This window comes from Cotesia glomerata, linkage group LG7, assembly GCF_020080835.1.
Source record: "Cotesia glomerata isolate CgM1 linkage group LG7, MPM_Cglom_v2.3, whole genome shotgun sequence".
Taxonomy (NCBI): Eukaryota; Metazoa; Arthropoda; class Insecta; order Hymenoptera; family Braconidae; genus Cotesia; species Cotesia glomerata.
In genome coordinates this window covers 3,348,925-3,366,453 of record NC_058164.1, presented here as the reverse complement: position 1 = coordinate 3,366,453, position 17,529 = coordinate 3,348,925, and the positions used below count along the sequence as shown (strand labels likewise).

At 24.9% G+C, this 17,529-nt stretch overlaps 1 protein-coding gene across 1 annotated transcript; it reads left to right on the top strand.

The window, feature by feature from the left end:
- The first annotated feature begins 1,757 nt into the window (after positions 1–1,757).
- LOC123269381 (prolyl 3-hydroxylase 2-like) lies at positions 1,758–15,754 on the top strand. The gene is made up of 10 exons (XM_044735062.1): positions 1,758–2,288; positions 3,041–3,305; positions 5,904–6,228; positions 6,300–6,425; positions 7,782–7,918; positions 8,020–8,148; positions 8,623–8,853; positions 12,625–12,720; positions 12,823–12,973; positions 15,165–15,754. The coding sequence occupies exons 1-10, from the start codon at positions 1,888–1,890 to the stop codon at positions 15,662–15,664; spliced, it is 2,361 nt and encodes a 786-aa protein (XP_044590997.1). The 5' UTR covers positions 1,758–1,887; the 3' UTR covers positions 15,665–15,754.
- The last annotated feature ends 1,775 nt before the right edge of the window (positions 15,755–17,529 follow it).

Below are 17,529 nucleotides of genomic sequence, written 5' to 3'. Positions count from 1 at the left end.
ATAAGCTCATTCCGGTGTTACATTCATCAAGAGCTTTCATTTGAGTACCCACATGCATTTTGATATATTTCTCATATATACATATATATAATATATATAAATATATGAAAAATTGATGTGGGTACTCAAATGAAAGGTCTCGATGAGTGTAACATCGGGATGAGCTTATATCTTTAAAAATGTCAATAGTTCACAAGATACAATCTCATTTCTTAATTATCGATATTTTCAAAGATATAAACTCATCCTGATATTACTTTCATCAAGACCTTTCATTTGAGTACCCACATCAATTTTTCATATATTTTATACATATTATATATATATATATATATATATATATATATATATATATATATATATATATATATATATATATATATATATATATATATGTATATATGAAAAATATATCAAAATACACATGGGTACTCAAATGAAAGCTCTTTGTGAGTGTAATGTCGGGGTGATCTTATATCTTTAAAAATGTCAATCGTTCACAAAATACAATCTCATTTTTTAATTATTGACATTTTTAAAGATATAAGCTCATTACGATGTTACACTCATCAAGAGCTTTCATTTGAGTACCCACATGAATTTTTATATATTTTTCATATATACATATATATAATATCTATAAATATATGAAAAATTGATGTGGGTACTCAAATGAAAGGTCTTGATGAGTGTAACATCGGGATAAGCTTATATCTTTAAAAATGTCAATAGTTCACAAGATACAATGTCATTTCTTAATTATCGATATTTTTAAAGATATAAACTCATCCCGATATTACACTCATCAAGAGCTTTCATTTGAGTACCCACATGCATTTTGATATATTTATCATATATACATATATATAATATATATAAATATTTGAAAAATTGATATGGGTACTTAAATGAAAGGTCTTGATGAGTGTAACATAGGGATGAGCTTATATCTTTAAAAATGTCAATAGTTCACAAGATATCTGTTAAATTTCACTGTACTTTTTTAAATATTGACGTTTTTAAAGATATAAGCGCATTCCGATGTTACACTCATCAAGAGCTTTCATTTGAGTACCCACATGCATTTTGATATATTTTTCATATATAAATATATATAATATATATAAATATATGAAAAATTGATGTGGGTACTCAAACGAAAGGTCTCGATGAGTGTAATGTCAGGGTGAGCTTATATCTTTAAAAATGTCAATAGTTCACAAGATACAAGGTCATTTCTTAATTATGTATCTAGAAACAGAGCATTTTCGAATGCAGCCTAAATACTTATCATAATAAATAGACTATTCCGGAGAAAAAATTTTTTTTGTCTTTTTTATAGACATTATTTTATAAAAATTATATTTTTTGATCTATTTTTTATCTAATAAAAATGATCAACATATATTAGTTATTCATAACTTTAAAATAAATTTTTATCCTTTAAAAAAATTCATCATATTCTTTCTTATTCTCATTCTCTGCTTAATTCTTATTCTCACTCAGATTTTTTCCTTGTCTTCCTTATAACCGTCCGTTGAAGCCTCTTGCTCTTGTCCATGTGTCCACACATATACCGCAAACTGTGTAGGAGTGAAGCTGATTCTTGTCCCCGATGTTGCATGTGTGTACTCTATATAATATTCACTACCACAATAAATACATATGTATATATATATATACATAGAAATACTTCTACTGAAACAAATCCCCAACTAAACTTGGTACACATGACACATGTGCGATGTATATGTCCATGCAGCCTCCAACATCCAACTCCAAAGCAAAGTTATACTACAGTGCAGTTGATAGTCAAAGTCGAGTGGTAGAGTCACCATCACCAGTTAGCCGGATAAAATTTTTAGTGACCAGCGACCGCAGTAAAAAATGCGTTGGCCACTAGTGTTTATACTGTTGTCATTTATTGTTGCTGCAACAATCGCCGCCGATGATAAAATTGACAACGAGATTGATGTCGATGAAGATGAACCTCTCTATAAAAAATCTGAAGATCAAGAACAAGTTGAGGAAGAAATCACTGGAGATAATGATGATGTTGATTTAAAATCTAAAGATGGTAATATCAATCACGAGGGGCATAATTTCGATGATGACCAAGAAGACGATGAACGTGATGCTGTGATCGTTGAAGCTGAGTGGAAGGCTGCTGAAACTAATGATGATTTTAGAGGAATTAAACTGGAAGAAGCCTATGAGCGTGCTGTGCAAAGTTATCTGGATGATAATTTTGAAAAATGTATTGTGGAATTTAATCTTGTTATTCAAAGGTATTTCTTCTTTTTTAATTAATTTATTTATTTTATCATTTATTTCTTTAAATAATTTATTTTTTAAAATAATTTCTTTTCTAATATTTGTTTTTTTCTTCTTTTTTTTTTTTTAATTATTATTTTTTAATAATTTATTTCCAATATTTGTTATTTTTTTTTTAAATAATTCATTTCTACAAATAATTTATCCTTTAAAATAATTTCTTTTCTAATATTTGTTTTCTTTTTTTTAATAATTCATTTCTTTAAATAATTTATTTTTTTAAATAATTTATTTCCAATATTTGTTGTTTTTTTTTTTTAAATAATTAATTTCTACAAATAATTTATTATTTAAAATAATTTCTTTTTTAATATTTGTTTTTTTTTTTTTAATAATTTATTTCTTCAAATAATTTATTTTTTTTTAATAATTCATATTTTTAAATAATTTATTTCCAATATTTGTTATTTTTTTTTAAATAATTCATTTCTTCAAATAATTTATTCTTTAAAATAATTTTATTTTCTAATATTTGTTTTTTTTTTTTTTTTTTTTTTTTTTTTAATAATTTATTTCTTCAAATGATTTTAATTCATTTCTTCAAATAATTTATTTTTTAAAATAATTTATTTCCCAACATTTGTTTTTTTTTTTAATAATTCAATATTTCTTTAAATAATTCATTTTCTAAATTTGTTTTTTTTTTTTTTTAAATTAATTTATTTTCTAAATTTCTTTTTTCAAATAATTTCTTGGCTTCTTTCAGATATAAAGAGTACAAAAACGCGGTAATTAATTGCCGGAAAAAATGCCGAGATAGTGTATCATACTTCACACCGATATTTTTTGAGAATATTGAAGATTTAAATTTTTACGAAAAAAAAGTCAGAGAAACGCTCTGTCTTTTGAGATGCAATCAGGATTATCGGGATGTAGCAGGAAGTCAGGCGCTCAAACGCTTGCCGTCGAGTATTGAGCAGAAGATAATTGACTTGAAGCCATATGAGTATCTTCATATTTGTTACTATCAGGTGAATTTTTTTTTTTTAAAAACTATTTATTTACATAAAGAACCCTAAAGTTGATTTCTAACTTTAAACAAATACTTTTTTTTATTTTTATTTTAGTTTCAGCATTTATGATCTAAAAACAGGACGTTTATTTTAATAAAAATATCAAATATTTAACTTTAAATGTTAAATATTTAATATTACTTTAAACAAATATTTATAACTATAAAAAAACATTTCATAGAATTGTGATAAATTGAAACATAAATATTTTCGGTGGGTCTACTAGCTTAATTTAATATTTTTTAGATAAAGCCTTGAAGTTATTAATAGCTTCTTCTACGATAAAAAAAATACAAAAAAAATTTAGAAAATAAACATTTAAAATTCAGATTAAGACTGAAAAAAAATTTTATCTTTTATTATGGTGTTATAAATTAAGTTAAAGTATGAGTTATAGATTGTAGTGGCGGCATTAATAGCTAATCGCAATCTTTTAATTGATAAGCTTGAGACCGTAACAGTGTAGAAAAGCATATTTTTATAGTTAAGTATTACAAGTATATAGCTGTTAGAAATTATTACAGACCGTGAGAAATGATTACTTTAAATATTTAATGTAAGCGCATTGTTTGAGCACATTGACTAACTTGCCCATTAAAATTAGCATCACCATAAAACAATTTAATAATAGTCGGTATTTTATTTTTGCGTACAAATACAAATAACATATATATTTAACATTTAATGGTAAATAAATGATGCAAGATTTAGGTTTACGATCCACGCGCGGATAATTTCATACGAGATATGTTGTTTCAGAAAAGCATAAGCCCGTTCTGGGCTAAAACATTTGTTTTATTTATACACAATATTTTTTAAGTTTTTAAATAATCATTTCCGCGTTTAACCCTTTTATTTTTATTTATTTCATAGTCCGGAAGTTTGAAAGTCTAAATTTTATCGCTCCCTTCGTATCACTTGACCTCTAAATACTTTAGTTGCCTAACAGTTTAGCAAAATAAATAAATTTTTATTATTTGCTATTTTTTGAAATTTTTTTATTTTGTAACAAGCTGAAAAACAAATTTGGTAATTATTTACAAGTGGGGTCAAAACTATTTTTGGCCATATTTAGGTGAAAAATAAACGTTTTTTATTTTTTTTATTCTGCTTGTTTTTACGGCGCATTTATGATAAAAAATGTCGTGAAAGAAAAAAATAAAGATTTTGATAGCTTTTTTGCTTTCAAAAGTTGGAAAAAATTTTGGCTATCATGTTTTTGGATAAAATTTCTATTTTATCTTTTTTTGATGTTTTATATATATATATATATATATATATATATATATATATATATATATTTTTTTTTTAAAGAACATAAAAAAATGAACAAAAAAAAATTAAATGTCATAATTTTGTAAAAAATTTATAAATTTTTTGGAAAATTTTAAAAATTTTTTTGAGAATTTTTAAAATTTATTAAAATTGTTATAATCAACTTTTTTTTTAATTGTTCATTTTTTTATCTTTCAAAAAAAAATATATCAATAAAATTTCTCATGTTTTTGGATTAAATTTATATTTAATCTTTTTTTGATATATTTTTTTGAAAAGTACATAAAAAATGAACAATTAAAACAAAAAAAGTTGAATATCAAAATTTTCTAAAAAATTTGCAAATTTTTTTTAAAATTGTGATAATTAACTTTTTTTTAAATTGTTCATTTTTTTATTATTTTTCAAAAAAAAAATATATCAATAAAATTTGTCAAGTTTTTGGATAAAATTTATATTTTATCTTTTTTTGATATTTTTTTTTTTTTTTGAAAAGTACATAAAAAAACGAACAATGAAAAAAAAAGTTGAGTATCACAATTTTTTAAAAAATTTATAAATTTTTTTGAAAATTTTTAGTTTGTTAAAATTGTGATAATTAACGTTTTTTTTTAATTTTTTATTAAAAAAAAATATGTCAATAAAATCAAATAGAAATTTCATAAAAAAAATGAAAATTAAAATAGTTGACACTTGTAAATATTTACCAAAAATTTTTCTAATTTTCATTTTAAGAATAATTATTAAATTTCTAATCGTATGAAGAGATAGTCATTCAATTTCTTATTTAATTTAAAAATAACTTGAAAAAAATTAGTTAATGCGCGATACAATAAAAATGATTACGAAAACAGTTATCTGATGCGCGCCTTAATAAAATATATTTATATTTAAGCTTAAGTTGTAAAGTTTCAAATGAAATGAATTTTTGATGACCAAATGAAGGATGTAGAAAGCCGGAAAGAGTTTTAAAATTTGTTGACGAAGGAAAAAACATCATTCATTTAATATTTAACCGACATTGGACCCATCATTGTGGGAAGTGTCTGGTATTTTATGATAAAAAAATACTGATTTGATTTTCTGGCGGTATCTTTGTTTTTATCGAACTTTAATAATTACAAAAGTTGTTTTTTTCATTTATCAAAGTCTCAATTGTTTGAGAAATAAATCTTTTTTTTTTTTTATTACTTAACTCGACTGTTAACTTAATTTTATTTATAGAATTTTTTATAAGGTGACTTACAAAATTAATTAAATTAATATATATTTTATTTTTAGAGAAGCCGCTACCAAGAAGCAGCGAACGCAGTTTTTACGTATCTAGCTCAGCATGCAGATCATAAAATGAGTATAGACAATCTTCGGTATTATTTATCGCTTCCTGAAGTTAAAGAAACTGAAGTTTCAAATCTCGAAGCTGCAGAGTTTATAAAATTTTACGTCGAAGGAGTGAAAGCTTATGAGGAAGAATACTTTGAAGAAGCGATAGAAAATCTTGAAAAATCTCTAAGATTTTATTTGAAGGCCGAAGAAGATTGCAGGTTTTATTGCGAAGGACCTTTTGACCAAGGATGGCATCCTGAGTTTACTTCTTCGATTGCTAGTAAGTTTAATACCTTTTTTTTTAGTACCTTTTATTTATTGTGAGACTAAAAGAAGTTTTTTTATCAACAGATCATTTTACATATTGCTTAAAATGCAAGCGTGGGTGTTCGAGATTTTTAAACAGGATAAATGGAGATTATCAAAAAGATTTACTAGCAAGTCACTATAACTACTTGCAATTCGCCTATTACAAAAGTCAGTAATTCAAGGTCATGATATAAACTTCAATTTGCTTATTAGTTTTTATTACAATTACACTTTGTAATTTGTTAGCATATTATTTTATTCTGGCCTGGTTTTCATTTCATTTATTATAATTTCTTTATTGATAATGTCATATTAGTAATTTAAATTTTTACTAAAAAATTCATTTAATATTTTTAATTTATTACGTCAGCTTCTTTAAATTTATATTATTAAGAGAATGAGAAAAATTTTGTTGTAAGGATAGTCATATGATAAAATTGGTTTTTTTTAGTGAAATTTAGTGTCATAGCAAAGGTCTTGACTTGAATTTGTGCCTTTTAAAGGTTTCATATCATTCTCACCGATAGCCAATTTATTATAAAAAGTATTTAGGCTGCATTCGAACGTACTATATCTCTACACTGATAGAAGGATTTATTTGTATTAAAAAAATATTTGTTAATAATTAACAAATCATTTATTAGAGACCATTTTTTAGTATCAAACAAATATTTCTTAGTATTTAAAATGATTTGTTTGTATTTAATAAATCTGATATTCATTTATTAAATATTAATAAATCTTTTTAAATACTAAGAAATATTTGTTAAGGACTAAAAAATGGTCTCTAATAAATGATTTGTTAAATATTAACAAATATTTTTAACTATAAACAAATCCTTTTATCAGTGTAGATACATAAATAAGGAATGACCTTGTATCTTGTGAACTATTGAAATTTTTAAAGATATAAGCTCATCCTGATGTTACATTCATCGAGACCTTTCATTTGAGTACCCACATCAATTTTTCATATATTTATATATATCATATATATATGTATATATGAAAAATATATCAAAAATGCAAGTGGGTACTCAAATGAAAGCTCTTGATGAGAGTAACATCGGGATGAGCTTATGTCTTTAAAAATGTCAATAATTAAGAAATGACCTTGTATCTTGTAAAATATTGACATTTTTAATGATATAAGCTCACTCCGACATTACATTCATCGAGACCTTTCATTTGAGTACCCACATCAATTTTTCATATATTTATATATATCATATATATGTATATATAAAAAATATATCAAAAATGCATGTGGGTACTCAAATGAAAGCTCTTGATGAGTGTAACATCGGGATGAGCTTATATCTTTATAAATGTCAATAGTTAAGAACTTACAATGCAATTTAACTAAAGTAATTATTTAATAAAGCAAAATTTTATTTATTTATAGTTCACAAGCCACGGTAGTCACATAGTGACTGCAAGATTGCTAGTAATTAATTAAAAATGTTGTAATATAAGTGACTGATAATGATTATACTAATTAATTTTATATTTCTTTTATTTTAGCTGGCAACATTCAAAAAACTTGCCAAGCGGTAGAAAGTTATTTATTATTCTTCCCAGCAGATGAAACTATGAATTACAACAAGGAATATTACAAAAATTTGCCTAAAGTTCAAGAAGAATATTTTAAATCACGTCCAGTAAGTAATAATATTTATTATAAATCACTAAAAATAATTTTCAACTGATTAAAAATCAAATAATTTTTTTACTTAAAAATTTTTTATTTTTTTATTTTCAGGAAGCTTTTGAGTATGTTAAGCGCCAAGAATATGAATTAAGAATTCTTTCATTTATCTCTCAAGAATTTTCAGCAATCGACATTAAACTGAACGAAAAAAAAAAAGATAAAAAGCAAGAAGAGGAGAAGGTAAAATATGAATGATAAAAATAAATAAATATAATCGTTTATTATTATAAAAATAATTATATATTGTAAAATTATTTTTATTATTAACTTCTGGAGATACGTAAAAAAATACTCAATTTTATATAATATGTAAAATGTATAATAATAAAAGCAGCAATAGAAATAAATAAAAAAATTTTTATTAAAAAGTAACTAGATTATTAATGAATAAATAAATATAAATATACAAGCATTTAAATGAATGAAAATTTAGATGCAGTGATGCATCGCGTTGGTCTAAAGAAAATAAAAGCTCTAGAATTCTATCAGAGACAACGTTCACGCAATACAACGTGATTCAATGCAATATCTATTTTTATAATGATAATAATAATAATTAAATCATCATTATTAATCATAAAAAAAAATAATAACGTTGAGATAAGATATTTAATAATAAATAAATGAAAGTTAAAATAGAAATTAATTTTTCAGTTGATGGACCACCCGCCTCCAGGTCACTCACCTGCAGTACAAGCGATAATTAACAATCAGTCTCTACTGTATGAGCGAGAAGAAACTGCAAGGCGGGAATCACAAATTTTAGATTCGTTAGAAAACGTTAGAGTTGTTTTTAATGAAAAAGAACTCAATGGAACATTTCGTTATCTTGCTGATGGATTTGTCACCAAGTTGCAGTGTAATTCACTTATAAAATTAGCTCAGGTGAATTTTTTTTTATTTATTTATTTATTTATAGAGTTTAATGCCAAGCAGATAGCCAAATGGCAAAAGTATACATTTTAATTGTATTAAAGTACACATCGTTAAGTAAAAGATGATTTTAGATTATTTTGCAATTACATTCTGAATATTTTTCTTGTAGATTGATATTAAAAAATTAAAAAAAAAAAAATAAGTACAATCGTGGTCATTAATTTAAGTAATTGTTTAATATTACTATACGGAGAGAATTTAATGGTAAATACAACTATCCGAGTATTGTAAAAACAGGCTACTTAGTATGAATGATTGCAAGAACTATCCAAATTGTTAACTGAACCATCCAGATAGTTACATTTACCATCTGGATAATAATTATTACCATCTGGCTGGTAACTTAAAGATGGTAAACTTTAACATGAGTACTCACATGCATTTTTGATATATTTTTGATATATACATATATATAATATATATAAATATATGAAATATATGAAAAATTGATGTGGGTACTCAAATAAAAGGTCTCGATGAGTGTAATGTCGGAGTGAGCTTATATCTTTAAAAATGTCAATAGTTGACAAGATAGCAATGTCAGTTCTTAATTATTGACATTTTTTAATATATAAGCTCATCCTGATGTCACACTCACCAAGAGCTTTCATTTGAGTACCCACATGCATTTTGATATATTTTTCATATATACATATATATAACATATATATAAATATATAAAATATATGAAAAATTGATGTGGGTACTCAAATGAAAGGTCTCGATGAGTGTAATGTCAGGATGAGCTTACATCTTTAAAAATGTCAATAGTTAACAAGATAAAAGATCATTTCTTAATTATGTGTCTAGAAATGGAGCATTTTAGAATGCAGCCTAAATACTTATCATGATAAATTGACTATCGATGAGAATGATATGAAACCTTGAAAAGGCGGAAATTCAAGTCAAGACCTTTGCAATGACACTGAATTTCACAAAAAAAAAAAACCGATTTTATCATATGACCATCCTGGAGACAAAATTTTTGTTATTCTCTTAATAATTTATATATATATATACTTTTTTCAATACTCACTCTTATGTCAAACATTAGAATGTTATTATATTCTGACTCTAAAATCGAAAAAATTTAGTTTTTTATACTTCCTGTTTATTTTTTTTATGATTGCAATCATGATGATTTTAACTATCTCCGATGATAAAAGTTACCATCTAGATGATAAACCGTATCATCATAATTGTGGGAATTAATATATAATGATTGTACTAATTACAATCGCCGGATAGTTGCATTTATCATTTTAACTTTGTAAACGTTAATAACCATCCTGGATAGTAGAAGCTAAAAAATAGGGATGGTTACCGTTAACATAAAATTCTCTCCGTGTAGAAAATAGCCGTTTGTAAACTAGAACGTTTATTAACTCTAAATTTGGAAATCGGTTGATAATGTCATTTGTAAAATTAGTCGCAAATAAAATATGATATGAATAAAATTAGCGAAATGGAAATTTCACCAAATATAAATTCAGTCATTCATAAAATAGCGAAAAACAAAAATCTGTGGCCACGTGAATTGATCCAATTCTTACTGCAGAAACTTATAAAATTAGCCGATTGTATAATTTACGAATTGTAAAATTAGCCATTTTTAAACTTCTTATAACTTTTGAGTGGGCCGGTCGAATTTGCTCTAATTTTCAGAAGAAATAAGTTTTTTGGAAGTCCTTTTAGATTCCTCAAATCGTTCTTTGATCCGTCGTTCCGTTCAAGAATTACGAGAGATTTGAAAACGGCTAATTTTACAATTTACAAAGTTTACAATCGGCTAATTTTATAAGTTTCTGCAGTAAGAATTGGCTAAATTTACGTAGCCACAAATTTTTGTTTCTTGCTATTTTATAATTGACTGAATTCATATTTGGTGAAATTTCCGTTTCGCTAATTTCATTAACATTATTAGTAGATTTTACAAAAATCTAACTATTGCAGCCGTCCTCATGGCGCAACTTTTAAAAAATTTAGCCATTTTCTGACTTAGTTTGTCAAGCTGAGTCAGAAAATATATATAGTTCAAAAGTTTATATATATATATATATATATATATATATATATATATATATATATATATATATATATATATATATATATTAGGGTGTGCCAAAATGTAACTTCCGTGGAGAACCTTTTAAAATTGGAATTTTGAGTTCCACTTTTAACAGCAGTTGTGTTTGGGCATTTCCTGAGATATTTCGGGTTGAGAGAATTCATTTGATTATTTATAGGATTGTTAACAGGAGATTTAATTGAGCACTTCCGGCCAAATTTTGAATTTTCACCGGAAATACCCAAACTAAGCTTCTGTTAAAAAATTTTATGAAAATCAAATACATTGTCTCACACCAAAATATATCAAGAAATGCCCAAACGCAGCCCCTGTTAAAAGAGGAACTAAAAATTCCAATGTTAAAAGGTTCTCCACGGGAGTTACATTTTGGCACACCCTAATATATATATAAAATATATATTTATACGATATAACGCGGCTTGTCAGCACGATAGCGTTATAATTTTATGACCGATTCTTCTCAAACTCAGCATGCTTTATCTATCGATCAAGACCAAGGTTAAGTTCGAAGATGAGCTTAATCGGGCGAGTAATTTGGAAATGACAGGATTTTGAAATTTTGAAAATTGTAAAAATTGATGTTTTTACTACTTCAACTTGGTATAATTACTGAAGTAGACAAAATATTGAAATTTGGTAAAATGCATCGTAAAGCTCTTTTAATAAGCTTCAATTTTCACTACTCAGAAGTGGTAGTAGCTTCAAAATTACTCTTTTTAGAGTTCGTTCAATGAAACAGTTTTACTGTTGCAGCCGTTTTAGAATTATTGTCTACATCATAGCTTAATCATGATGTAAATTCAATAATTACGATATTGATCAGTCTTTCGTGTAATGTTTTCGGGTAGGTGGTCAGTAAATATGTCACAAATTAGTTCTAACCATTGTTTTCTTCAACTAAAATTTTATCCGGTTGTAAAATTCTGATTAACTTGGAAACTGTTGTTCCTAAGCAGTTACTAAAAATTTGGACATTTATAATTCAAATCTTATAATCTGTGCAATTCTTTGGTAAATATTTGAGAAACTTTTTCTTCACAAGATAATTTTTTTTCCAAAATTTGTTCTAAATAGTTTTAAATTTATTATTGAATTTTGTTTTTAATTCATGAATTGTTATACATTATCAGTGTTATTATATTATTTTATTAAAAATCAATTTTTTTTATTTGAAAAATCTACTTCCATTTCGGCTGCCGAATGGCCTATTTTTTTTTTATTTATTTATGACTAATTTTACAAATGACATTATCAACTAATTTTAAAATTTATAGTTTATAAACGTTCGAGTTTACAAATGGCTATTTTCCAGTAAACTTGAAAACATGCTTAAATTAATGTCCTAGATTGTATGTATGATAATCAATAAATCTCTGCAAGAATAAGTTTATGTAGATAGACAAAGTAGTATTATAAATCATTCAATTTATACGGATAAATAATTAGCTGTTTTAGGTAGATCATCGGTAGACTTCTTAGTAACAAAAGCAAGTGAAAATATTTTTAATCAGTAAGTTAATCAATAAAATAGATTAGGCTAGGTAAATTTTTATTAAAATAGGTAAATTTTTACTAAAATTTTCTTCCAACTTCAATATTTCTTTTGATAAAAAAATAATTTTCAATTACAGATGGCTGCAGTCGTAGGCGATGGATATGAAAATAATAAAAGCCCGCATTCAAAGTACGAACTCTTTGAAGGACTAACTGTCGGAAGAGCAGCTTTGGTATTTATATTCTTCTTTTTAATTAAAATTAATTTTAAATAATCTAAAGAAGTTATCTAAAAAGTATGAAATTAATTAATTTATTTATTTATATTTATCCAGATGGTTTACTTCGGTCTGTTGACTCCAGACTACTTAGAATTATTCCTAAAGTCATCAGAAAAAGCTCGCAGTCATGTGGAAAGGTATTTCAATCTTCACCAACACCTGTACTTTACTTACACTCACCTGGTCTGCCGTTCAGCTCTTCCCGGTAATTTTTCCATGCAGGTCCTAAAACTCTTCCTTTCCATTAATTTATCCATCAGTTTAACATCAAACATTAAACTACTCAATAGTTTATAAATATAAGTAGAAAAAAAAATACTATTTTCTAAAGAAGAATTTCTTGCTACAGGAAATTGGTTAAAAATATTTATTTTAATATTTTTAATTATTAATTTCTTGAAAAAAAAAAAACATTAATATTTATTTGCATTATTATAGACATTTTTTATTAGATTATGAGTAAAAAAAGAATAGCTTTACTTGAATTAAGGGAAATTCTGGTCTAGAAACTTGAATTTAAGGTAATTTTCAAAGTAAAAAAAAGCATTCAATATTTTTACTATTTATTTTTTTATAAGATATTTGTTAATATTTTAAAAATACAGAAAAAATAATTCAAGATTAAAAAAGTTAGCTGCTAATAAAGTAGGGCTTAAAAAAATTGGCATGTGACACTACCTACAATTTGAACCCTTCTAGTTATTTGTGGGAAAAAAAAAAAGATTATTAAAATTTAGAGTAATGCCGCTATCGTACTAACTAAAAAAAAGTTAAAAGAAAAATTTTTTTTATAAAATGGCAACTGCCTGAAAAAAAAATTAATTTTTGTACCACTTTTTTTGAGTTTTTCGAATTTTTTAAAAATAGTAAATATTGAAATTTGGGGATAAGGATAGTTCTTATGATAGAGAAGTATATAAAGAAGACTCACACTAAATTTCAAGTAATTCGGTTCAGTACAACTGGAAAAATTGTAGGTATCATTTTAAAAAATAATCCTGATAAATCTCACCGGATAAACTGTAATATTTCTGCAGATCTTTAAAATATCAAATTGTTATTTTCTTTTCTTTCGTTTCCCTCGAAATTATAAATTATGAATTATTGATTTTTTTTTATTGTAATTCTATGGATGTATATTGCCTATTAGCGTTTTCTAAATAAATCAATAAATAAATAAATAAAAAAAAAAAACAGTTTCAAGAAAAACGCATTCAAAGTTTCGCGTAAAGTTTCTCGCAGTCTAGTTTTGTCTAGCTTCGAAAATAATTTGAATTTTCTAAAGTCCTCTTAAAGATATATGCTTAAAGGTTTAAGCTTTAAAAATATGAAAAAAAAAAGTCAACTTTTTTTTTACACGCTTTATATTAGCTTCACTTGTATGTCAGTTTGTCAGTATGTCAGTAACTCTCCGTGGGTAATCTGCGCGCCTGCGGCCTTCCTTGGTTCTGGTAGCCGTTTTTCAGGCTCGCTCTCCGAAATCGAACTCTGATTCCCCGTATTTTTAATATTTATAAATAATTATTTTTTATTAGCTTCACTTGCATGTCAGTATGTCAGTATGTCAGTATGTAACTCTCCGTGGGTAATTTGCGCGCCTGAATATTTTTGATAATCAACAAATAATAGTTTAAAAAAACTAAAAAATCACGCTTTTATAAATAAACCAAACTAAAAAGTAAAAAATAAATAATAGTTTAAAAAAACTAAAAACACGCTTTTTATAGAAAACCAAACTAAAAAATAGAAAATAAATTTAAATTAAAAATAGTGTTAAAAATTTCAATAAATATAAATTAATAATAGTGTCAATAAAAAAAATGTATTTTATTTTAAAAAAAGCGTGGGGTGCTTTTTAAGATATTATCAAAATGATAATCACTCTACTCATATCTGTCAATAAAATATTTATAACTATTGACACCATGCACCCCACGTTTTTTTTTAAATAAAATACATTTTTTTATTTACACTATTATTAATTTATATTTATTGAAATTTTCAACACTATTCTTAATTTAAATTTATTTTCTATTTTTTAGTTTGGTTTTCTATAAAAAGCGTGTTTTTAGTTTTTTTAAACTATTATTTATTAATTTCTAGACCAGAATACCGCCTCAATTATTAATTTAAAAAAAAAAAACATCAATTTTTATTCATTTTTTTTTTATTATAGACATTTTGTATTATATTATGGGTAAAAAAAATATCATCTGAATTAAGTAAAATTATTTCAATTCAACTAATTTTTGAGACAAAATTAGAAAAAATTTTACCTTGAAAATTTTGAAGAATATAAAAATGTTCTTGTATGAAGAAAATTTTCTTCCTAAAAGTGTTTTTTTTTTCTTAGTATATTAATAAAATTTCTAATTAATTAATAATTTCAATAACAGGTTCGCCAGTAAACCAGCAAGTATTCAGCCACGATATCCACGCAGACAACTGCCTGGCGATTAAAGAAGGCGTCTGTCTGCACGAGAGTCCAGCATACACCTGGCGAGATTACTCTGCAATCGTTTACCTGAACGACGACTTTGAAGGCGGAGAATTCATCTTCGCAGCGGACCCCAAGGCGAGGAACATTCAGAGTGTCGTCGATCCGCACTGCGGCCGCATGGTAGCGTTTTCTGGAGACGAGAAAAATTTACACGGCGTGAAAGGGGTTCACAGAGGCCAGAGATGCGCTCTTGCTCTTTGGTTCACGCTAGATAAGAGGTACGACGAGCTAGAGAGGAAATTAGCTTGGATTATTTTGGACAGAGTTAAATTGAAAGGTCCTGTGAGTGTTGATGTTCAAAATATGAGTATTCCTCTGAATTATGATGAGTTACTCAGCAAACGATTTAAAGAAGATGATTTGTTAAAACTTTTATTACAAATTTCTAGACATTAAGTCTTGTACTTCTTCTTTTTTGCAGTATTTTTTTGGTTGTTGATTTTTATTTAGAATTTTATTTTTTAAAGCCAGTATACAGATTTCTTTTTTTAGAATAAATGAGACTGTTTATTAATTTGAAGCTAAAAAATCATTTTTAACTTTTTATTTTTGGTAATTATTTACAAGTGGGGTCCACTCTTTTTTTATCATATCTAGGTAAAAAATTAAATTAAAAATTTTTTTTTTATTCTGCTTCTTTTTACGGCGAATTTATGATAAAAATATGCCGTAAAAGAAAAAAATAAAGATTTCGATTACTTTTTTGCCTTTAAAATTTGGAAAAAATTTTGGCTCTCATGTTTTTGGATAAAATTTCTATTTGATCTTTTTTTTGATAAATTTTTTTCTGAAAAAGTACATAAAAAAACGAACAATTAAAAAAAAAATTAAATATCACAATTTTCTAAAAAAATATGTCAATTTTTCTGAAAATTTTTTAAAATTGAGATAAAATTTTTTTTTATTGTCCATTTAAAAAAAAAATATATCAATAAAATCAAATAGAAATTTCGTTTAAAAAAATTAAAAATAAAATTTTTTTTATTCTGTTTGTTTTTACGGCACATTTATAATAAAAAATGTCGTGAAAAAAAATAAAAGATTTCGATAGTTTTTTTGTCTTCAAAAGTTGGAAAAAATTTTGGCTTTCATGTTTTTAGATAAAATTTCTATTTTCTCTTTTTTTGGTATTTTTGATAAGGTAAAAGATCCCATTAGTGGCACTTTTTCTTTCAATGAAAAAATGTTCTACTTGGAATAAAAATTAAAAATTTTTTTGATCTTAAGGTCTTAAAGATTAGAAATAATATATTCATTATTGAAATTAATGATTTCATTAATTGAATAAGTACCAAACCAAAGAAAGTGTCAGTAATGGGGTCCCCGCCACTAATAGGGTCTTTTACCCTTTATCGCGTTACAAATGTCATAAGGGCGTATAATAAAAATCCTATTTTTTTTTCTGTCCAAAAATAATTTTTAGTATGAAGAAAAATTTTTTTTTGCTTTTCTACAAGTTTCATAAAAAAATATGTTAATTCTCGAAAAAAAATTTTTTTTTAGAACCGGCGTATTTTTTCGTGAAATAGGCAGAAATGCAAAAAAAATTTTTTCTTCTAACTAAAAATCATTTTTCATCAGAAAAAATAATAGAATTTTTATTGTACACCTTTATGGCATCTGGAACGCGATATTTTTTTTTTTTGAAAAGTACATAAAAAAAACGAACAATTTAAAAAAAAAAAAAGTTGAATATCACGATTTTCTAAAAAATTTATAAATTTTTTTTTTTTAATTTAAAATTGCAATAATCAATTTTTTTTAAGTTGTTCATTTTTTGATGTATTTAAAAAAAAAGTATATCAATAAAATCAAATAGAAATTTAATTAAAAAAAATGAAAATTAAAATCGTTGACCCCACTTGTAAATATTTAAGGTAAAAGACCCAGTTATTGACACTTGCAATTTTATTCTAATTAAAAAAATAAAATGTTCTCAAAAAACCAATTATTTTAAAATTTATAATTAAAAAATTATATTTATTAATTTGTTAAAGTCAATTTGTTTTATTTAATTAAAATAAAACTGCAAGTGTCAATAACTAGTTCAGTGTCAATAACTGGATCATTTACCTTACCTTATTTTTTTATTTGATTATTGAAAAATAATTAAATGGTTAAAACTATTGAAAACTGCTTAAAAATATCTACCTCAGTTTTAACTTCAATAGATGTAACATATTAATAAATAATTAACAAATCATTTATATAAAATATCCTAGATAAAGATCTTTATTAACACAAAACATTACATTCTATTA